The sequence below is a fragment of the Melospiza melodia genome, chromosome 15 (assembly GCF_035770615.1).
Source record: "Melospiza melodia melodia isolate bMelMel2 chromosome 15, bMelMel2.pri, whole genome shotgun sequence".
In the NCBI taxonomy this organism is placed as follows: domain Eukaryota; kingdom Metazoa; phylum Chordata; class Aves; order Passeriformes; family Passerellidae; genus Melospiza; species Melospiza melodia.
Window position 1 is genome coordinate 17,041,274 of NC_086208.1, and position 23,115 is coordinate 17,064,388.

At 41.7% G+C, this 23,115-nt stretch overlaps 2 protein-coding genes across 4 annotated transcripts in view; one reads left to right on the forward strand and one right to left on the reverse strand.

Annotated features, from left to right (window-relative positions):
- The first annotated feature begins 3,811 nt into the window (after positions 1 to 3,811).
- On the forward strand, positions 3,812 to 19,934 carry PGPEP1L (pyroglutamyl-peptidase I like). 2 transcript variants are annotated; one of them, XM_063169911.1, is made up of 6 exons: positions 3,812 to 4,125; positions 6,708 to 6,760; positions 12,048 to 12,164; positions 12,626 to 12,855; positions 13,776 to 13,859; positions 19,848 to 19,934. In XM_063169911.1, the coding sequence occupies exons 1-6, from the start codon at positions 4,035 to 4,037 to the stop codon at positions 19,882 to 19,884; spliced, it is 612 nt and encodes a 203-aa protein (XP_063025981.1). In that variant the 5' UTR covers positions 3,812 to 4,034; the 3' UTR covers positions 19,885 to 19,934. The 2 variants fall into 2 exon arrangements, with proteins under 2 accessions (XP_063025981.1, XP_063025980.1); XM_063169910.1 differs by lacking the exon at positions 19,848 to 19,934 and having other exon boundaries at positions 3,921 to 4,125; positions 13,776 to 14,185.
- The window catches only part of IGF1R (insulin like growth factor 1 receptor), a 169,471-nt gene continuing 161,811 nt past the window's right edge, over positions 15,456 to 23,115 (reverse strand). For both annotated transcript variants that reach the window (XM_063169908.1, XM_063169907.1), the window contains exon 21: positions 15,456 to 22,910. In XM_063169908.1, the coding sequence (XP_063025978.1) occupies positions 22,544 to 22,910 (367 nt within the window). In that variant the 3' untranslated portion in view covers positions 15,456 to 22,543. The remainder of the gene's footprint in view (positions 22,911 to 23,115) is intronic.

A 23,115-nucleotide genomic window follows, 5' to 3' on the forward strand; every position in this document is an offset into this window, starting at 1 on the left:
CTGAGGGCGGGCCGGGCCCGGGATGGGGCTGAAGGGGCAGGGAGGGCGGAAGGCGGGGAGCAGCGGGGCCGTGCCCGGACAGGCGAGGGGAGCTGGCTGCGGGCTCGGGCAGTGCCCTCAGGCTCAGGCAATGCCCACAGCCTTAGAGAGTGCCTCAGGCTCAGGCAATGCCATGCAGGCTCGGGCGATGCCCACAGGAATGCCCTCAGGCTCAGGGAATGCCCTCAGGCTTGGGCGATGCCCACAAGCTCAGGCAATGCCATCCCAGCTCGGGCAATGCCCACAGGTTCAGAGAGTGCCTCAGGCTCAGGGAATGCTCTCAGGCTCGGGCAATGCCCTCAGCCCCCGCCATCGAAGCACGGCCTTGGGAGAGGGCCGGCCCACTCTGCGTCTGAACTTAAGAAACTCCGACAAAAATCTCAAATTATTTCTTTTAAATGCAGAATTATTTCTTTTAAATGCATAAATTTCTTTTATCTTGCACAGAATGACAAACCGTAAACCCAGCGCCGGTTTGTGTTAGCGCAGGTGGCATAAGGCAGAAGGCATAGGAGGGGAAAAAAACTGGGTTGCATGTGCCCTGCTAAGTCCTTTCTCCCTATTATAAAAAAAACCCTAAATTTAAAAACCTGTCCATGCACAGCCATTAGTTTTGCTAATACTGCATGAAGACCACAACTGATATTAATAATAGCCACTCAGCAGTTGGCTATATTCAACTCATATTCAGTTGTGATTTTCCCCATAAAAATAGGTATATACCAAATCGATTAAATTGCTGAAGAACTAAAATAAATAATCAAACAACATAAAACACATGACAATTTCTATCCAAAACCAGACCCTGGCACAGCTTGCCCAGAGAATCTGTGGCTGCCCCATCCTTGGAAGCCAGGTTGGATGGGGTTTGGAGCACCTGGGATAGTCTCTGCCAAAAAATAAAAAAAGTGAGTGAAACTGCCACTATTTTTTTTTTATTTACCATTTCTATGGATTTTATTGTAGAAGAGGCCTCTTTCCTCAAGGAAAAATGAGCTTTACACAGAAATGTTTGTGTCCTCTCTTTCTGTGACACCACTTTCTATCTACATAAAGACCAGCTTCAGTCTTTCCTGAGGACCATTTATTTTTATTAGAATGGAAAAGAAATATGGAGTTTTAGATACTGAAATTTCTATTTAAAGTTCCATTATAGTTTAGTGTTAAATAGCATAACAGCTTGATTTCTCCCTCCTCTCATTAAGTGTTGAACAGCTGAGATAAAAACTGAAATATATTAAACACTTCCACTTCACAGTTTAAAACACTGGTCAGTGCCTGCCAATAACAAGAAATAAAAGAAATATATATAAGTAATAATAAAAGAGATAAAAATTAAAGAGCTGTTTCTAAATGAAGAGCCATATTCTGGTCTTCTTGCCATCTACTAAAAAGCTACCCAAGCAGTGTGCTGCCAGCTCTGCGGTGTGGTCAGAATGCATTTGCAGAAAATATATTTTTCTCTTACTCAGCAGCAGTTCAAACAATTTTTGAAAGTATCAGACAAATGTGCAGAAAAATATTCAAGGTGATAACCAGGATTTTCATAGCTGAGTTGCTTCCATTTCATCTCCACCTCAAGATGAGTGCCGTGCCAATCACATCCATGTGTAGCAAGAAGAAAAACAACCAGAGTTTAGCTGAGTCAGCTATGTCTGTGACTTGCCTTCAAATAGCAAGGGCTTGGGTTCTTAATTATGAATGGGGAGATTAATTTGCACAGACCTCAAATATCCAGTGACCCTCAAATCCATTGTTTTGGGCACAGATACCCATGGGAGTGCTAATATTAAAGCTCCAATCATACTTTAATAAAAACTTCAAGAGTGGCTTCGACTTCAACTGAAGAAATATTAGGGGAAAGAAAAGGTTTCATTTCATCTCTGAATAATTTCTGAGTAAGGCCTAATTCAAATTTCTCAATTCTTTTTTAACTGTGTGGCACAGCTGCAATAAATGCATTATTCCTCCAAGTATACTACCATGCACAGAAAGCTTGGGAATATGAGCAACCAGTTAAATCAGTGCAAAAATTAATTTCAGTGGTCTCTGTCAAATTCTGGTTTACTTAAACCACTAGCATTCGTCCCACACTTGCACAAGCATTTACCAACACTGAATCAGAATCAGGTCTCAGAATCTTTACTTCCAATTCAGCAAACATCTGCTTAAGAAAAGGTACTAACTTAGCTATTCAAGACAATACTTCTCCCCCCACTACAAATTTCTATCAGCTTCTTCATAAAGGCTTAGTGAATTAATCTTTGCTACCCTGTATTTCTTTTCTACTCCCTTTTGCCAGCTGTAAAAACTTTAAAAAGTAGTACTACATTCCAAAAAGATCATATCAGTTGTTACAGAGTGCATGGAACTAATAGACTTACATCTCCCCTCTGGAAGAATATCTCATGAAATACCTAATATTTTACAGCATTCAAGCAATACCCTTCATATATATATATATATATATATATATATGTATGTATAAAGCAGCTCTCAGGTCCCAAAGAAAATATAAATTCTCACTCTGGAAAATAATTAAGACTTTAAATCTTGCCTTATTATTTACAAATTCTTAAAAAAAACAGCGCAAATCAAAAACAACTATGAGAAGACTGGTATGTCATTGCCCTGTTCAGAATTATAGGAACTGTTTTAATGACTGGTCAAGCATAAAAATTAATGGATAAGAGTCTTTGACATAGGAGTGTGAAGGATTTTAAAAGTAATTCAGTGCTGCCAGTGGCAGATTCTGCCTTATTTAAAGCTGCAGAAAGCTCTGAAATTTCCTGTATTGGAAGCTCCTTCAGCCCCAGCAGCCAGCAAAAGTTAATTCTGCAAGTTGTGTTAGTCAGGGGAAGAAGTGGATGGTGGAATCAGAGTCTTTTAAATAAAGAGACTCCACACATCATTTTGTGTCTCAGCACAGGACAATTTAAATGACAGACACAGGTCATAGCTCCAAACCTCATTCAGCCACCACCCAACCCAAGGGATTTCTTCAGGGATTTTTCTTTTTTTTCCCTAAGGTCTCACAATTACCAGCTCTCTTGAGATAATATAGTGGCTTTCTATTCTTAGCTTATTTCTCCCCTCCCTCTCTCTTTCTCACACACACACACACATACACACACACACACTTCCTACTCAAAACAGGACCCAGTGAAACCCTCTGCCCACATAGTTATAATTCCCAAGAGAACTTGCATATGCTTTTGTTTTGGGCAGTGACAATGTGCATATGTTTTGATTTCAGCCCCCCCCCCCATTGGCTCTCGGGCTCCACTTTAATGAAGACAGACCAGCTATTAAACTCACCAGTTTCAGCAAGCTACAACCCAGCTTCCAGAGTTCCTCTGACCTTGCAAGTTGGAGTGAGATTTTCTAACATGTTGCCTGTTAAAGGGTACTATGGAGTAAATGTTTTGGGTTAGCAAATACACACATTTTCCTGTTGGTGTTTGCTTTGAAAAGTCTACAGTGCTTGGACTCTTTCATAACAAGCCTGACATAAAGATCAAGAGGAGTAAGTCAGATAAGTGCTGTGAAGAAGGACAGCAAAGTTACCTCTGAGCTTTAGTTAGTAAGGAGAAGTCCAAGAACAGTGGAAATGGACAGTTAATTTTTTGTAATTGTAATTCCTTGCTGTTAAAGTGAGTTACAACTGCTAAAAACAGAATACCCACAGAGATAATCAAACTGATTCAATTAATTTTCTGTTTACTTGCACATAAACAAGTGATGAAAAATATTGCTGTATATTTTGCAAGAAATTTCTTAAGCTTTTCCTCTTCTTCCTAAATACTCCATGCCTGGGAGAGGAAAGAGTTTGGGGCAGTCCCAGTCAGTCAGACTTCTATCTTTAATAGAGACGTAATCATTTTTGCTTTAGAAGTTACATGAGTCACAAATCATCCCTGTCATGTGAAGCCAGAGTCATCAGAGTTGGAAGAAAAAAGGTGGCCCAAATGAAGTTTGCCACAGATACCTGAATTATGATACTGCTTGGAACTGAAAGACAGGAAGATTCCACCTTCTGGAGCACAGATATCATGGATTCAAATTCCAACACTGTGGTGGTGACTGGTAAGATTTTTATTTCATTCTTTGAGCCAGAGATGGTATGCACGCATGCTTGATCTTTGTCATAAACAGTTTCCTGGAGGGAAAAAGAGTAGCAAATGGTCATACTAACATTTCCAAATGGAAAATAACTTGCTGTGCCTTCCTAAGAAAAATCAGATGCATGTCAGCGGAAACAGACTGCATTCTGCCCTCTTTCCTGCCATCCAGTTGGGTTTGTTGTTCATTCTCTCCATGTTTTAATCTTTGTTGACATTCTCTCTGATCCAAACCACATAGCTCAAGGCAGTGCAGGCTACTATTAGATAAAGCTTACCCAAAAGAAGCTCTGAAGCAAGAAAACCAGGTTGCATCACAATGTCATACAGTCAGTGTCCAGAATTAGAGCAGCACGTGGCAACTTTCAGGGGCTCAGTTTCATGGCAAGGTAAGGGAGTTTTAAACAGGAGATGCTGCCTCATCACTGCTAAACGAAACCATCCCATTTAAATATACCAAAGGAACATGCCTGAACATGCAGCACAAGGGACCAAATTTGGAATTTCTCTTGCTGGCCCCAACTAGTGCAGCATCACAGAGTCAGAACCAGCAGCTCAGAGAGTGCTGAGCTTTAAAAGGTTAAAGCTCCTAAGGAATGCTGCTGCTTGCTGTTCCTCTTGTTGCCACTGGCTCATCTAAGGGCAATCATTACACATATCTTGACATGTGAGTTGCTGGATAATTTTCCACTGCAGGTCATCTGAGGATATAGGAACGAGGGTGAAGCTACATCAAAGAGATTTGCATCTTGCTGTTTTCAATTAAACACTTGTCTTTTTTTTTTTTTTTTTTTTTTTAATAGCTGCAAGATGGGCAGAACTAGTCTGGCTTGCTCCAGCCCTAACTGCAGATGAGCTGGATGGGAGTGCAGGAAAGGGCAAGAGGTATTTGCTAACCTCCTAAAAGGCTGACAGTCTGGTTCTCTCCTATGATATTTATGGCACATACCCTTGTTGGGAACACTTCTTAGCACCCTGTTAGTTTTTTCCTCCCTTTAGATCACCATTTATGTCCAGAAATCTCCTTGGTCAAAAAGCTTTAGACTAGTTAAGACACATGTGCATCTTTAATCTACTACAGAGATTATCACAGCATGTCTCTGTCACATTTTCACCTGCTCAGAATACAAACCTGCTGGCAGGGAGCCCAGGTTATTATATGGAGCCCAGTCACATTCATGCAGTTACCTCTCCACATTGCTGCAGGAATTGCAGTAAAATTCTCATACAATTAGCTATTTTTCATAACAATTTTATCCTAAGCAGTAGTTTCTTGGGGCCACCCCTGACACAAGTGTTTCATTGTGAGCTACTTAATAACTTTATTATAATTCTGCAATTCTGCACACACAGGTACAGAAACTTGTACAACTACAGCTCCAAAATGGAGCAGGTGCCACCTGAATTTTGCTCTCAAAGCAAAGTGGGAATAATGGGGTTTTATGTTTCCTGGAAATGTGAAATGAACACCATTTTCTTTGTTCCCTCACCACAGGAGAAACTCAAACCTTGTCAAAAATATAAGCTTTTCATAACATAAAAGAGAAAAGATGGAGCAGTTATGAAATAAATATTAACAAATTAAGAAATGCTTAAAGTCCAGCACTAATTAAGCTGTCACAAGCCTGCATTTAGGCTTAATTGTCTCTACATACAAGTAGCTTTCACTGTGCAAAATAGCAATCATCTGCTGTCAAGTATTTACTTTTCCATTTAAGGATTTTAAATATTTAAGAGTTATAGCATTAAAACCATTTCACAAAATCATTTTCCTGACACCCAGTATCTAGGACTTAGCAACACTCTGGATTGAGAACATTAATTGAGATTAATAAAGATAGTGGGAGTTTTCCTGCAAACTTTTTAATGACAAAATGCCCATCTGCTCAAAATTAGGTCTTTTCCCTTTTTATTAAAAAAAATCCTTTCACAAAAAAATATGCATAAAATTGAATGCAATACTTGGGAGTCAAAGTGTTCTTTCCCCTTTTCTCCTCTCTTTTCCTGGGGGAAAAAGTGAAGACATTTTTCCCAGCATCACAAAAAAGCACATTTTCCCAGACAGAAAACTAAGTTTTCATTACTTGCTATTAAAATAAATTTTACTCTTTCAAACATTTTCATTAAGTATGCATGTCTTAATCTTCATGAGCTTTAACAATAAGAATGATACATTAACTGTGACCCAGGAGTATTTAATACCATAACTTTTAGTAGTGGTATTTCTAGGGATGATGAGCCTTCCCCAAAATTATCATTTACATGATCTGTCCTATTGGAGGTACATTTATCCAGCTCCAGTTAAGGCTCTCTCATAAGAAAGGCTTGACATGAATGAAGATTGCAGGATTAGTTCTTTTATCAGTGAATATACAAATTGAAAATACTGTTCCCTTAAGTGTTACTAAAGCTAAATCCTATCTAAAAAACTCAACCTCCATAACCAAAAATAGGAAGATAAAAATCCAATATGTGTGTGCACACATCAACACCTAATCTGAAATTGTAGAGTAAGCACAGGTTAAAACCACTTTTCTTTCTTTTCAGGTTTTGGTCCCTTCAGACAATACCTGGTTAATTCTAGCTGGGAAGCAGTGAAGGTAGGCATAAAAAGGAAAAAAATGAGGGAGGCATTTTATTTTTCAGCCATCCCAACACAAACTGGTCTTATGCTTTCCATTCCCTTTTCATGACTCATTAAACAGAATTGTGCCTCATGGAGCGGACACACAACATGGAACAAAGAGGATAGTGCATTGAAATATTACTTTACTTGCTTTATTTTTGGTTCCATTTAGGCACTTTAAAATATTATTCTTCATTTAAAAATTTTATTTTTTCTTATGGTGCCTTTTCTACAACTATTGCATGTGCCACAGGTTATGTCTGTCTGTAGTAAACCATCATCTCTCCTATCACAGTTCATTTTATCCTGTGTGAGGTGATTTGCTTCTCACACAAGTGTAGCCTATTGAGTTCTTACTGCCTGCTTCAGGAACACAGAACCTAAATACTGCCAGCTCTGAGTGGGAGTTCACATTTCAGCTTTGGCTTCCACTTTCAAATGACAGTGAATTCTACAGTTAAATTGAAAACAAGGTCATTCACAGGGGTTTTTTCCTCCATACACCTTGACCAGCAGTAATAAATCTCAAATGCAGTTCCTGCTTGTTTCCTAAATCTGTGTAGCAGAACAAATTTAGCTGGGGGATACAAAGACATGGTTTGGATACCTGGCTTTCAGCATCATCTGATTCATTCTCCCTGTGACAGACAGCAGCCTTTCCTGGAGTTCAGTTACTCTCATCAGGTACCTATGAACAGAGTCATTGTGAGAGGATCTTCCACATAAGTTTTTAGCAATCCCAAGGTAGAAAGGAGGTTACACAATGAAATCTGAAACTAGTGGGGGAACAGTCAAAGTAGTAAAATTAAATTGGAGCATTGGTCCAAAATATACAAGAAATGACAGATAATATTGGTAAAATGGAAAGTAAGACATGTAAAACAAACCAAGGGGGCTGTGTTCTCTTATGAAGACTGAAACTAGTCCATACAATTTTTAATGCTTTTGGACAATGAAGTGAGAAAGTCAACTATAGGAAAGTATTAGTAATGACAGAAAGGTGATGGCTCTATAGGACTAACCATAGTAGAAATTTTGGTGACAGCTACTGAATATCTGTTTTGAAACTGAAGTGCACTCAAGCCAAGATGATTGAAAAACAAAGAGCCAGTATGTTTTCCCAAAGACCAAAGCTATAGTAATTTCACCAAAACATACGTATTTTCTATTCTAGCTTTGTTGAGTCAAGAATGCTGAGTGCAGCTTGGTGTTTGGTAGAATAAATCTATTGCCCCTTCCAGGTCTTGAGGGGTGTTATCCCTGTAGGCTAACAAGAAACAAAAATCCTTCTGTGATACCTTTCCACATCCCAGTCATGACAGGAGACCCATAAATTATCTTAACTCCAACTTGACATGTGCCCTAAACCACAAATATTTGTCAGTTGACAGTGTTCTTGCTCATTATTTCCTGATTCCTATTGGTTCTAATTTTGGGTGCAAGGTCATCCTCTTCTGGCTGAAAATAGAGCATATTCTTTATCTGCAATCTAAACAGCCTCGTGAGGACACACCAATGGGATGAGTTTTCTGTAACAATGCCATGAGCTGCCCATGCCAGGGACTCATAACAAGGGCCACAGCATTCCCGAGCAAAACAGATGTCAGTCCTTGTACAGGGAGGAGAACAAATCCATTTCCCTCTGATGTGGCACCCTCTATGTGGAATTAATTTGTATTCAGACTGGGGATGCTGCTTTGGTTTCCTACTCCCCAGCAAAGGTGGTTAATTCAGGCAATTCAGAGAAATTTACTGCAAATCTGGAAGCACTTTGAATTTCGATAGGCTTCTCCACACTAAATAGCAATCTTGTAGTATTGTTCCATTGGCCTCATTCAGGGGAGTAGCCCTATGATCTTCAGGAAACTTATGCACATATATTAAAGATAGCAAAATTTAGTATTTACATCTGGAAGTAATCCTGCCTTGGCTTGCAGTACCTGCATAGATCACTGGAGTGACATAAAACCCTCTGGCCAAGTCTCTTTGCTGTGAACCACGCAAGTGTGCACTCAGATTCATCCTCGGCAACGTGCTGAGCAGCCAGAACAGACCTACTGAATATAACTGGACATATGGCTGAATGCCTTTGTAGCATTACCCAGAACTATCCTAATTATTACCCCAAAATGAAGTAGGTGCTTATCAAAAGCCTGGATAGCACCCTGAGTGATGATGTAATGCTGATACACACAGCCTTAGAAGTTCACATCCCAGAAGGGTCCTCATACCAAAAGCCTCTGAAATCCTGTAAAAATACAGTTAACAGTTCCAGTGTCCTAATTCCAAAGCAAAACCTCACTCTCCATGCTCTTGAAATGGATCCTTGGCCAAAGAACCATGGCTGCCCTTCTCTGAGCAATACTTGATCTTACTGTTTCCTTAAGCTCCTCCACAAGGGGCTGCTGATGGGATCAGCTGTGCCAGTCCAACCTTTTTGCTGTGCCTCCTCCTGCAGAATGTCCTGTCTGCATCTTGGCTGCAAAATGACCTTTCAGGGCACTCCACCATCAAGGTCAGAGTCTCCAGTTAATAGGGCACAAATGTAAGTTGAGTGACAACATTCATAGTAATTAAACTGTTAGTGCAAAGAACAGGTCACATTTCCAACTGCTTCTGGGAACTATGTCTGCTATCAGGAGATGAGGATCAGATCTCCCAGCACAGTTTTTCATCCTGCCACTGACCATGTGGTCTTTGGAAATCTGTCATTTAATCTGTCTCTCTCTCCCCTTCTGCTTTAGTTTCATCATCTGTGAAACCAAGACATTGCTATTTAGTGCCTTCATTTCTGTGTTGGAACTCTGACATCCCTGAAGTTTTAAGAAGGTTATCTACAGGATTAGAAAAAAACCCAACAACTTAAAACAACCAAAACCCCAAACCAAACACATAAAACCCCACTAACCAGCCACACAAAACACCTTTGTTTGCAATGTACTTGCAGTCTGGCTGGGCCAACTGAAACCTGGTTTCCTTTCTGCACCAGCATGAGCAGTTCACAAAATTAACACACACAACAACCTTCCCAGCAACCCAAATCAGTGAGAACTCAGGCAAAATCAGTGATGTTTTCCAGAGTTTTCTAGAAGTTCTAGCTATTTCCAACACACAGAGCTTCCAGCACCAACCTGAGCACAGTGCTCTGCGAATCACTTCTCGTTGGATCAGAACACCAGTGGACCAGGACTATGACCACAACTCACAATAGCTCAAGGTCAGCAGCTGATAATGCTGGATTTCTTCTCCCTTCTAAAAGAACTTCCCAAGAAAGAATCTTCATGTTTTGTTTCTAACCACTTTTCCCACAAAACAGTCCTCCAAAACTCTTCTCCTCCTTCGAAATTTCCTTTCCTGTTTCAACTACACAAGACAGGCACTTGTTTACTGAATTCACTCACCAATGTGAGTTTCCATGTGCTGTTACCCTCCTCTAACCATCTTCAGTCTCCCACCTTTAATGCAAAATTGGTTCTGGTTAAGGCTGAGACAAGGAACAGCCTTTTTTTATTTTGCTCCATGTTTACACATCTGGTCTAACAGAGTGTAAGCCCGTGGCTGGGATTGTTAGACAACACAGTAACACACATTATTGACAACACACTGAAATTGCTTAGGACATAGAGAACCATCTTCCCTTGACACAAATTCTCAGGCATTTGCTATGGCCAGCTTCAGTTTGGTTCTGCACAGAAGTATTTCTGTGTGATTCTGCCATGACAACTGGTGACAACAGAATGTCTCAACCCAGAGAGCACGAGAGGAGAGCAGCATTACAGCTGCCTTTGGGTCTCCACATTCTGCACCAAAATTAGGGGTAGTCGAGTCCTCTAAGCCTTATAGTTTAAAAGAAAGACTCTCACTAAATGTAAAAATTAAAAATGCTTTGGAAAAGCAAATGCTAATTGTGAACCAGCTGGGGTTTTCTTGTGTGGAGGCTCAGGCACAGTACAGCATTCTTCAGCAGGATGATGCAATGGGCTCTCAAAGACTGTCAGCGCCCACAGGAAAAAAGGCTGGCACTGTTCTCCAAATGTGTTTACTTCCCTGCAGGCATTGTTTCCTTGCTTGTGTCAAATAGTTTATTGAGCACAGCTAATCAATGCTTCCGCTGACAAGAAAATTGGAACAGTTTATATAGGAAGCGAGTGGTGGAGGGCAGATTTCCCAGAACTGTGGGCCTCATCCGCAGGGGTATCCTGAGTGAGAAACAAAAACCTGAGATGATGATGACACTGAATAGTTACAGGTCTCCTGGGCCAATCAGACACCTCCACTTTTGCCTGTGCCCCCTTAAAAATTTAGCCTGTACCATCCTTTGGGAGTGGTTTACCCAAATGGAACAGGGATTTTCAGCCACCATTCTGCTTTTCTGGGACAGAGCTTCCCACTTCAGATGAATTCCTTCTGCACCCTGCCGCTGCAGCTGCTTACCTTCTGCTAAGGCCTAGGCCTGGCTTGTTAGCCCTGTTCCACTGACAAAATCATTGCAAGTCACTTCCATGTGACATTTATTCTCCAGACCATCTTCCACACCTGGCCAAGCTGCTGCTTTGAAGGGTGCCCTTGCTCCATTCACCTCAATTCTGGGCATAATTTTTTCTTCAGGAAAATTGTGTGGAAACTCAACTGTACATAATTGACAGAGAAGTAACATCTCAGTGACATATCCTTTTACTAGAGAAACATTCTAGACCAAAAAATAAATTAAACTCATTCTAAATGTGACTTCCTCCTGTCGACAGTGACCTTCAGCACAGCTTACCTGAACCTGGTCAAGCCAGCAGATCTCTGGAGTGAAAAAGTCATGATTAAGGTGAATTCTCCTTGGTTTTGTCTCTTGGCAGTGCAGTTTTTCTACCAGATCTTTCAGAGAAACAGCTCTTACCTACAGCAAAGCCTATTTAGATGCTTTCAATGGTGGAGCTTTTCTGAGAGATGCTGCCTCATGGTTCCCCAGGGACCAGTCCCAAAGCAATAACCCCTCCCACCCACTGGAGGCTGAGCATCTCCTTGGAAAACACAACAATGGCTCCACACGGATAGACGTGACATTAGGAAACTGTTTAGCACATTTTAGTCTCTTCCAGTTAAAAGAGAGGGAGCAACAACAAAACCAATCTCATTGCAGACCAACGACAGGAACCATGGGCTAAGGTGTGGCTCTTTCAGGTGTTTCCTCAGTTGAATCAGCCCAGTTTGTTTATCAGTCAGAAATCCAGTGCTCCTTCATGTCTTTGGTGGCTTTTTTGTAAACACAGGAGCTGTCCAAGAGAGGCCTTGGTGAAAACATTGATCTCCGCATCATGCAGCTGCCAGTGGTTTACCAAAAAGCAAAGGAGCAAGTCTGCAAGATATGGACAACTCTTCAGCCACTGGTGGGTAATGATGAAGTTAAACAATCTCCTCCCCTCCCCTCAATACAATGAAAAAAATCTCCAAGGGAGTATTGCAAAACATCAAACAACTCTGGAAAGTGACTGTTGAAACTGTGATCAAGGTTCCAAGCTGAAATTCGGAGCACACACTAATTAGCATGCTGGTTTAACCCCATGCCAGTTAAACAGCATAACTGATGCTGAACAAAGGAAAGGAAAATATCTACCACAAACTGCAAAAAAGGTACTGCTGCTCTGCAGTCCTGACTAGACTCAACAAAAACTACAGCCTAATTTGGTTCTCATTTATAATACCTTATCAAAGTTTTCTTTAGACATGAGCAAGGCTCCCCACCTTGAAGCCAGTAATTCACATACTGCTTGGACCTTTTGCACCACATGTTTTTAAAAGCAGGTCTCATTTTTAATTTCCTATTATTCACTCTGGTGGGAAAAACCAGCTTACAGTTCACGTTGGGCTGGCTTCGTCCACCACAGCACTCATCATCCTGGAGCAGTGTGGGAAGAACAAAGGCTACCAGGAGAGGGATGCTCGTGGCTTTCACCCAGAAGGTGCCTGCTGCGTGCTAGGTGGCCCAGAAAAGATTGAATCTACAATTAATATGAAGACTCTCTGGAAAAACGTCTCAGTGGAAGGGATTGATATCATCCTTTCCAGAGATGCAGGAAGGTAAACATTGCGTATCAGGGGCTCACAAAAACAACTCAATCTGCTCATCTAACCCTGGAGAATCTTTGCCATGAGCTCTCCTCCAATCAAAATCACTCCAAAGCAAATTCTTTAGAGGGGCACAAGTATGAAACTGGGATGATTTTAAATTTTATGTAAAGCAGCCTTCATGAAAAGCTACAGCCAGTAGATATTTTTCCATAGATTTGTAAATTCCAAAAGAAACAAGTTCCAACATAGCACACCCTGTGATGAGCAACTCCAGTAAACCTCAGCTATTTAGAGAGCCTGAAAGCAATACAGACTAGTAGCAGATTTTAATCTATTTTTCTCAACTGGGAGGGATACAAAATGTAAATAGATACACTGGAGAACAGCAATTACAGGTACTGTTAGAACCAGGCCTGTGATCTCATTATGTGTTCCAGTAGCACTGAAGCAATTTTCTACTATGGTAGTCTTCACTGGAAAGGAAAACAAACCAGTAATTTTATTTTAAATAAAAATCAGCTAATATTGGCCCTTAAATTCAAGATTTGCACCTGAATTTTAAAAGGTGGAATGATCAGAAAAATCTCTTCAGACAGAGATTTTATAACTTAGACAAAAACTGTGTTACATGGTTGTAATTTCCAGTAGGGTGTGTTACCTTTCCCACCCCACAAGAATGTCTTGTGATTTTATTTTTTTTTTATTTAAAGTTCTTTGTGGGTGGGTGTCTGAGAAACCAAACCATCAGATAAGCAACATTTGTTTCTCAAACTTGGTTTATTTCAGCATTTCCTTTATTCACTAAGCAAATATGTTCTTAATAATTTCATAAACCAGATCTGGTTTGGCTACTTAAAATATTTAAATTTAATCAAGTTTTACTGAGCCTTAATTCAGATTCCTGGTTTTGTTTTGTTCTAATATTGCAGGTACATCTGTGATTACACCTACTACACTTCTCTGTATTATGGCAATGGAAGAGCTGCTTTCATCCACGTCCCTCCATTATCTGAGTTGGTAACAGCAGAATTTCTAGGAAAAGCATTACAAACCATTATCTTAGCAATGTTAGAACAGTGTGGGGAACAAAGAGAGATGGATCACAGAGGGAAAAAATGAGGATTTCTTAGAATGCAATTCCTTACCTGTGAAATGAAGCAGATTTAAAGATTATTTAAAACTCACACACAAAGGATTTTATAGCCCATGTTACTTTCAGTGAAATTTCCTTGCAAAACCCAACCAACCATTTGCATCTCTTAGAAAGGGCTTGAGGGGAAAAAACCCAAGTGATTGGTGGTTCATATTGCTAACAATAAAGTTGTTCAGATTTCAGAAATTGTGAAACTGGATTGAAAACATTTTAGGATGCTTAATCCTGGTTCTGTTGGTTAGAAAAAAACATCAATAAAGACTTGCTGACCCCAGATGGATGCTCACAGCTGTAAGGACTCAGCATGGGATGGACATAACAGAGATCCTCTTCAGCCCCTGTTTGAGTCCAGAGTTCAGCCCACAAAAAATTTGGGTATGGGGTAAATCAAAACACACTTGGTGATTCTGGTGTGGGAAGTTTTATAGTTCTCTCTTACTGACCTGCTGTGGATGCTGCTTTCCACATCAGCAATGGGTTCTGACTTAGAGTGACTTCAGAGAACACAGAAAACTGGAAACCAGCAGGATCTGTAATACCTATAATGCTGTTGGTAACTTGAGTTTCAGCCCAAAACAGCCACTTCCCCAAATTCTCAGTGCCTCTCCCAAGGAGAAAACCCCACAGTCCTTCCACAGAGCACAGCCCAAAGGCAAATCCAAGAGCTAACCTGTCCCAAGAGAGGCAATCCTGAAGCACTGTGCTGTGGGGAGGGTTAGGGCACGTGAGGTTCCCTACAGAACGGGCACCAAAGGAGATCCCAAATTGTAAAACATGGGAGCACAGAAGTGCTGGGTACCACAGAGGGTCACAGCACTGCCTTCAGCACACAGGGAATGTCCACGCTCTCCTCTGAAATCCTGCTGCCAGGACACAAGGACAAGATGAAATCAGTCAGGAACAGCACAGCAGCAGCTTCATCTGGACACCTGGGATTTCCTGAGGGAAACAAAAGCCTGTTCCTCAAGCACCATCAGTAAAGAGGACAAGACACAAACACACCAGCACAGGCTGGGGCTTCAGGCCACCACTGAGCCCTGTTTGAGTCAACACCTTGATGCCAAGAGTCCGAGGAACTGGAAATGCCAAGACAATGCTGGTTTTCTGGCCGGTCCTTTCCAGTGTTACAGAAAGCTGAAAACCAGGTGCTGGCTGGCTGAATGCTTCACCTGGGGATTGCTCTGCAGGTAAATAAATAACTAACAATGCTCACCTTATTCACAGGAACCGCCTCGTGCAAACTGCTCCAATCTCAGCCATGAAGGATCCAAAAGCTCAGTGTCTCTGGATGAAAATGCTTTTGATTTCAATCAAACAATGGCAGTACTGACTCCTATTAAGAGTAGCTCAATTAGATGCAGCCAAAAGGGCAGTGGAAGACCAGAGCAGCTTTGCTCTGACTTTTCTGACCTGTATTCGCTTTGCATAAGGAGCAACAAAATCAGAAACAAACAAATGCATACAGAATTCTTTTATTTAACTTAAATCATGTAGTACTGAAACTACTAGAAAAAAGCAGAGTAAGAGAAACTAAAGGAGCCTTAGCTTCAGCCATTCAAAATAGACAAAGTTTCTTCTTTTCATAATGTAAAGAATCCCGAGTATATCGCAATAACAGGAATAAATTCTTACAACAGAATATACAAAAACATTTTGAAATTTTTTATCTACTGATTCATTTTAATATAAACACAGGAATTTCTTTAGGAATAATTTATACACAGCAAGTCTTTTAATGTAATAAATTGGCCATGTTATTAATTTTCTCTTAAAAAAATTTAAACAAGAATAATTGGAAAATGTATTTGCAACTGCATCCATTCCTTAGCACTTTCTAGTTTTTTGTCCCAGAGGTAGACAAACTCTGGCCAATCCTTTCATCTCAAACCTCACTGGTTCAGAAAACAGAAGAAGAGAAAGGTGTCCCTGTCCACAGCAGAGAGGTTGGATCTTCAAGATTTTTAAATAACAATAAATAGGGACCCTCCCTTGCTCATTTCAACAAAGCTTCCAATGGTGCTCTACAGCTTTACACAAGCATTTAGAAGTGATAAGAAATTTGCAAAGAACTCTTCAATAGTAATTACCAAAGCCACCTTCCCTCTTTCCCTGATGCAGTGGCTCCTTCACAGCAGGTGCTGAGCAGCCCCGGGAGCCTGGGGAGCAGCAAACCCCGCTCTGCTTCCCTGACCAGTGAGGTTCCTGTCATCCATGAAGGTAACTGCCCTAGACAGCAAAGTGAAATGACCACATAAGAGGATCCCACCCCAACCAGAGGGCTCTGGAAAACCAGGATACTGAAGATACAGAACATTTTCCCACCTCCTTTACTCACTCGTTGTATACTGAGTCACAAAGCTTGGGAGGGACGGGGGAGAGGGACAAGCCATGAACTGGACAAGTCAGCGATTCCTTTTTGGCATATTGTAAAGCTAACTAGTAACTGGTACCATGGAAAAACTGATCACAGACAGACACACCCACACACGGACACAGAAAAGTGCCCTTAAATTATATTTTAGGCATTTATAAACTACAAACATTTTATAAAATTATTCTATGTACTTACAAAACGCAATGAAACATTTAGTTAGTTCTTGTAAACCAGATCTTCGTCAACTGACTACCCGTAATCTACTGGACTTGAAGCCCTATTGAAAATGCTAATTAATGGTTACTAATCAACAGAACGCATACCCAAAAAATTATATATGAGCACACACGCATATGCACACACACAAACTAGTGAAGTCCTAAGGTACTTGCAGAACAGGCCGGCTGCAGGCGAGACCGATCCGTACAGGCCGATGACCAACCACTGCCACACTCCTGGTAAGGCATTTACTGCTCCAGCTGCAAAGTCCAGAGGTTCATTTACAAGTACCAACAACCTCAATTGGGACACCTGAGCGCTGCTGCTGTCCCACAGATTAAGCTCAGGGATATTACCTCAAACTTCTGCCAAGCCCTGTGTCTCTGTAAATCCCCACTGCTGCATCCTTTGCCGTCAGGTGTCTCCCCACAAACTCCTCTGTGCTGACTGACCCAGCTGCTCCATGTCAGAGGCTGTTCAGCACCTCTGAATGAGGTGTCCTTCAAAGCCCTCCTGTCTACTTGAGTTCTGTATCTTCAGCACCCCTGGCCACTTGTGTTGTTTCTACACATCATTCTTCAATCCTTGTCTGCACATCTACTCATGGGTTAAGTTGCAATATCTGGCTTTATCACTGGTTAGTAGGGAGTGGATCCCTTGCACCTTCCTCCACTGTTGTTCAGCCCAGTGATTGAATACACGGTTGACAAACAAAATAAGAATAACAGGAAACAAGTGTTACTTGTACTAATGGAATGAAAAGGGTTTAAATATATATATATATATATCTATATTATAGATATACATATGCAGATATATATATATGTATATATAGATATATATGTATGGAGTTACACCAACAATAGGAGTGCTGTTCAGTTAGACTTGGATTGAACCCAACAGCCCTCAGCAGTTCCCAGAGGGCCTGAGAGCAGCCCCCTCTGGTCACCAGTCATCCTGGGCAAACTGGGCTTCCTTTCCTTTGTTTTAGGAGACCAAGAGGAGCATCAGTGCACCTGGAACCACACAACACTTGGCACCACCTGGGAGGAGCAGGGGCATCACACAGGGCGGCTCCACACCTTGCGCCGTGCTCGGCGGCTGCCTCTGGTTTATCGTCCCTCCGAGGAGCACCTGATTTAGGGCCACGGCTGTGTCTGCACAGCAATTGTGTTCCCTGCAAGCACACCAGCTCCTCTGCCAGGGCACTCTGCAGTGCCACTCAGGAGGGACCCGTGGCTGAGCCCTGCAGTCCCTGCTCCCCTCGGCGACGCCAGCTCCTGTCCCACCGCATCGGGACATCCTGGTGCCATTCCTCAAATGCTGCTTTTCAGGGCTGGGTGGGCTTTTGTGTTTAATTTATGAACAAACTGGATTACTTTAACTTTATTCAAACATAGCTGAAGTTCTAAATAAATTTTCCATACCAGACAAGCCAGTGGTCTCAGGGAAGAACAACATTACAAACCATATTATGACTCTATCAAGCCAACATTAATTCTCAGTTGTTCACATGCATAAACAACTCGATTTACTGTCCAAGGGAAGTCTGCATGAAAAACCCATGTGAATAAAGCTATTCAAAATGCACAAAACACAACAAAAAAAGCTATGGAAACAAACAGAACAAAAAAGGAATTAAGCTTGAATTGCAAACACAATGCAATGGTATCATGAAGGTGGTTTGGTCCAGGAGAGCTGACTGCCATCACACACAGACACGAGGCCTCGTGGCTGTCTTCTACTGAAGTGCTTTTTGAAATGCTTCTTGTGATGCTACGTCATTAGTGTTTCTTCCTAATGCATTGTAAAACCACCTACGTACAATTCTACAAACCAGAAACTCGGACAGTTTTAACAAAACCCTCCTAGCCAGCTGAAAGATCTGAGGATCTCCAGTTGTGGTAATCAATATGTGCAAGGGAGGGGAACAGCCACTGCACCCAAAGGTCACTTGAACATCAAACATGGAAAACCAAACGAGTAATAGTGAAAACTTCCAATTTTGCTGGTTTCTCAGGACTAGGGAGAAACGCTCCCTCCAAAGACAAACTGTAGTAGTTAACCACAGCACTGTGTATCCAAGAGGTTGGGTACAACTCCAAGTAGCCAAGCACCACATTACTCAGATACCACAACCAACACCTGCATGAACAGCTGCCAGAACTGGAAAAAAAGGAAACATTATACAGCAAGCTGATGGCAAGCTCATGTTAGTCCTGTGTGCTTGTAAACCAGTTACACGCTGTCAGAGGGCAGTTAAAATTTGATGGCTGGTCCATCAGAATCCACAGTTATAATGCGTATAAACAGGGGAAGAAAAGGGAACTGACTTTTTACTGGCACATTAAAAGAAATCAATTCAATGTTAGTTTAAAAAAAAAAAAAAAAAAAAAAAATCAGTGCTCTCATCAAACAGAAGCAGCAAAGACCAAAGCTGTAAATTTGATGTAGCAGCCAGTGACAGGTTTTGGTCAAGAAAGCAATGCCATCCCATAGGAGCCAATTTATTTTTGGGTTCTGATTCAGCCAAATATCTTTTTGATGCTTGTGACATCTGAGCAAGAACTGGCAGGAATGACTTAGTCCATTCTACAGGACAAACAGAAAGAACATTCCCTTTAGTATTTCTTCTGGACCTTGAAACATTGTAAACATTTGATTTCTGTAACAGATTTCAGGAAATACTCACAATTTGAAGCTCCCATATCAGGTCAGCTGCATTTCCACTCCTCCAAACACGCAGCGTTTTGCTGCTGACCCAAGGGCTGCTGTGACAGCACATTAAAAAGCCTCTGTGTTTCCTTAAAGAATGGTCACCTTAATCACACAACTCTTGGATTTCTCCTCACAACAACAGATTTTAAGAAATTGGAGAAACCCCTTGGAATTGAGGCAAATATTCTGAGGTGACCCTCTGTGACAGGCAGTGACTGTTCCCCTCCAGAACCTAGAGCATGTGGTATATGGAGTGAGAGGTTACCAGTATCAACGGCATTTATTGGCTGCTGAGAAATGTGAGATGTATTTTTTTTATATACACACATATAAAAAAATAAGAGTGAGGTAGATAAATGTTTGAAAAAAAAATCAAAAAACTGTCCCCCTGTCATACTCTAAAACCCTTATCTCAGTATTTAAATTCATTATGGGGCATCTCTACAGTGATTTAAACTGATATCACAAAAATAAATAAAAAATCCTACATAGAATACCTTCTTAATTAACTTTTTTGTCTTTTTCATTTTCAAAAAGGAAAAAATCACTATGGGACAGAGGCAAGAGAAGATAATGGGACCTAAACTACACAAGCAAAAAGCACTACAAACTTTTAAAAATCTCCAGTCAAAACTAGCAATCAGTATAATTTTTCTCATTGTTCTTACTCAAAACATTTGAACATTTCCATCCCAGAACCACCTCTTCCTGCCATCGTTTGGTTGGATCAGTGCTAAACAAAGGCCTAGACTGGAACTAAGGTAAGATGAGCAACTGCTGCGACTCCTCGGGTGTCGACTTCCTGACGGCCCCTCCTTCCCCTCTCACCAAGGCTTCTGCAACTGAACAAACAAGCTCACTCGTCTTCTTTTGTTCTGAGGTTTGGTCTGTGATTTAAGCCACAAGCTTGGACTTGTACAGGTTTCCATAGCTGCCAACACTTCACTGTTTGCCAGCCCAGCCGCCGGCCCCAGCTCTGAGCTTCCCACCAGCCCCATGGGAAGGGCACAGGGGCTGCCCTTTGCCTGGGGGTGGTTTTCTTCACCAGGGCTGGGAAAAGCAGCCCAGGTGCCCTCCAGGAGGGCTTCCCTCCAGGAGGGCTTCCCCATCAGGAAGGTGAAGAGCTGGGGTTGGCTGGAGCCAGGTGATCGACGGCCACCTTAGGAATGCCTGGCATCGCCAGCTGCACCTGGCACAGCTCTCGTTCACAGGGTGGAAGGGTTAAAAGAATCTTTTTAAGGATCAGTGTCCCAAAAGCCTGGTGTCTGCTGTTGTACCCAACTAATAATGCAAAAAGAATACATGTGTGTGTGTGTGTGTGTGTGTGTCTGTGTGGGGACGGGCGGGTGGATGTGTGAACAAGCAGGGAGGGCAGGAGGGGTAGGACCCTTGTACAACAATGAATATAAACACTGAACAAGGATGTACTAAATAGTTAACCTTTTGTTTCTGACCTGAGTTTGTATCACGCCTTGCACTGTAAGAGACTCGTGTGCTGTCTGGGCAGAGGTTAGTGGGAAGGAAGGAAAACTGGGGCTTAAAAACACCACACCACAGCACTGCCAGAGTGTTCCTGTGCGGGGTGTCCCTTCTTTCTCCTCGTCCCCCTCCAAAGCCCCATAGCCCACACAGCCAAGATGTTGTAAAACAACTAATGGGAAGGAAAATAAAATTAAAAAAAAAATTAAAAAAAAAAGGAGGAAATGTATTTATAAAAAGGCATTAAACAGTTCATGGCAAATCATATGAAAGGTTATCAGTTACTGGGAAGGAGGAAGTAAAAGTTACACACTATAGTACAAAGCATAAGAAAATTTGTTGAAGTGGAAGGGAAGGAGGGCAGACCTGAAGGTTTTCATAGATTAAATCCACAAAGATAAAGAACAAAAAAAATAGCAGCTTTTTTCTGTACAGACATATAGATGAGTATCTGAACCGTAAGAAAGTTATAAAAGTGACACAAAAGACAATGTGTATGCAAATGATCCATGGTCTAACATAGAACTGCAAGACCCTTCGAGAAGTCTTAATAATAAAGAGTAAAGGTCAACAAAGCATCGTATACTTGAATCCGGTTACTGCTTTTTTTTGTCTTCTCCAATTTATGTTCCTAGGTGTTTTTTCCTTGCAAGCCTGGGAAGGAAGGCAGGCTGCAACGATGGAGATCTCGGCCGCTCATTCTCAGCTTTTTCGTAACTCATTTTTGGCGGGCGGTTGACTTTTTTGTACGAAATGCACGTGTGTTTGTTTAGCTCACCACTGCCAGTTTTGTCCAGAATTCACTGGGATGGGGACAGGGGTGGAGGGAGGGCTGGTTCTTTACCCCATCCCTTTTATCTTCTCCATCACAAGAAAAGAAAAAAAAAATCACATTTTGTCCAGTTTTGAAAGAAGATCTAGACAATTTGACTTTTTTTTAATTTTTTTTTTTTAAATACCAGTGCATGACTGAATAGAACATATTGGTCAGGATCTGTTTTGAACAGAGCAGTTGATTACTGTGCTCCTTCCATGACTACAAAAAAACACAAAAGAAAGCAAAAAAACAAACGAAAACAAAAAACAAAGAGTTCATTTTTTTGGCAAAATTTGGCAGCGTTGAAAATGGTAACAGCCTTGGACGAATGATGGCCCTTTTTTATTCTTTTACATGTTCCTAAAAAGATTAAAGAGCAACATTAAAAATCCAGTCTTTTTTAGTTTAGCGTTTTTTTGTGTGTGGTTTTTTTTGTTTGTTTGTGGTTTTTTGTTTGTGTTTTTTTTATATAAAGACCTACAGTGTTAGGCAGGTGCTTGCAGGGGTACTGGGAACCACCTGGCCTGCAATATCTTTGATCTGATAAAAGTGCTGTACGGTTGAACTTGCACGCAGATATGTTTCCCATTATGAAGCAAAGAGACAGAAAGAAAGAGAAAGAAGAGAGAGAAGAGAGGAGAGAGAGACATCAGATCTCAAGTTTTCTGTTGCTATTAAGTGTTAACATTTAAGAGTTTTAAAAGGCCAACTGTGTGCCCCACGACTGGAGTCCTTGACTGAAACAAACATCTGCTTGCATATTGAAAAAAAAAAAAGAAAAAGACGGTAACTTGTTTACTGAAAAAAGGGTTCTCCCAAGTGCAGCTATGGCAGTTCTGAAGATCCACTGAGGTACAGTAGGCTTTTGAATATATTGTGATTTTCTTTCTTTCTTCCCCCAATGCCTGTGTTTGCGCGTGCTTCGCTCCTGCGAGGATCAGCAGGCCGAGGACTGGGGCAGCGGCAGGGCGCGCTCGTTCTTGCGGCCGCCGTTCATGTGCGCGTACGGCTGCCGCTCCTCGAAGCTGGCGCGCAGCACCACCACGCCGGGGCCGTTCTCGGCCTTGTGTCCTGAGTGCTTGTCACTGGGCTGCAGGGTGGAGGAGGGGTCTAAAGGAATGCTCTCCATGTTCTCAGTCTCCAGGTCAAGCTCCTCTGTGTCCGGAGGCTTGTTCTCTTCACTGTAGAAGAAGGAGACCTCTTTGAAGGCTGGGTCCAGCTCGTCTTTGATGCTACCGATGATTTCCAGGAAGGAGGGTCTCATCTTGGGGTTGTACTGCCAGCACATGCGCATCAGTTCGAACCTGGGCAGGGAACACACAGGAGAGACATTTACTGAGGGCTTCAGAGCCATGACTGGGTCAGTTTTAGAGAATCGTTCCACCCCCAGGGAAGGCAAAGTGACAGAACTTCCACAGGCCGAGATCCCCAGGGTTGTGGGTTCAACACCCATAACTGGTCATTTGCTTAAGAGTTGGAATTGATGATCCTGGTGGGGCCCCTGCAGCT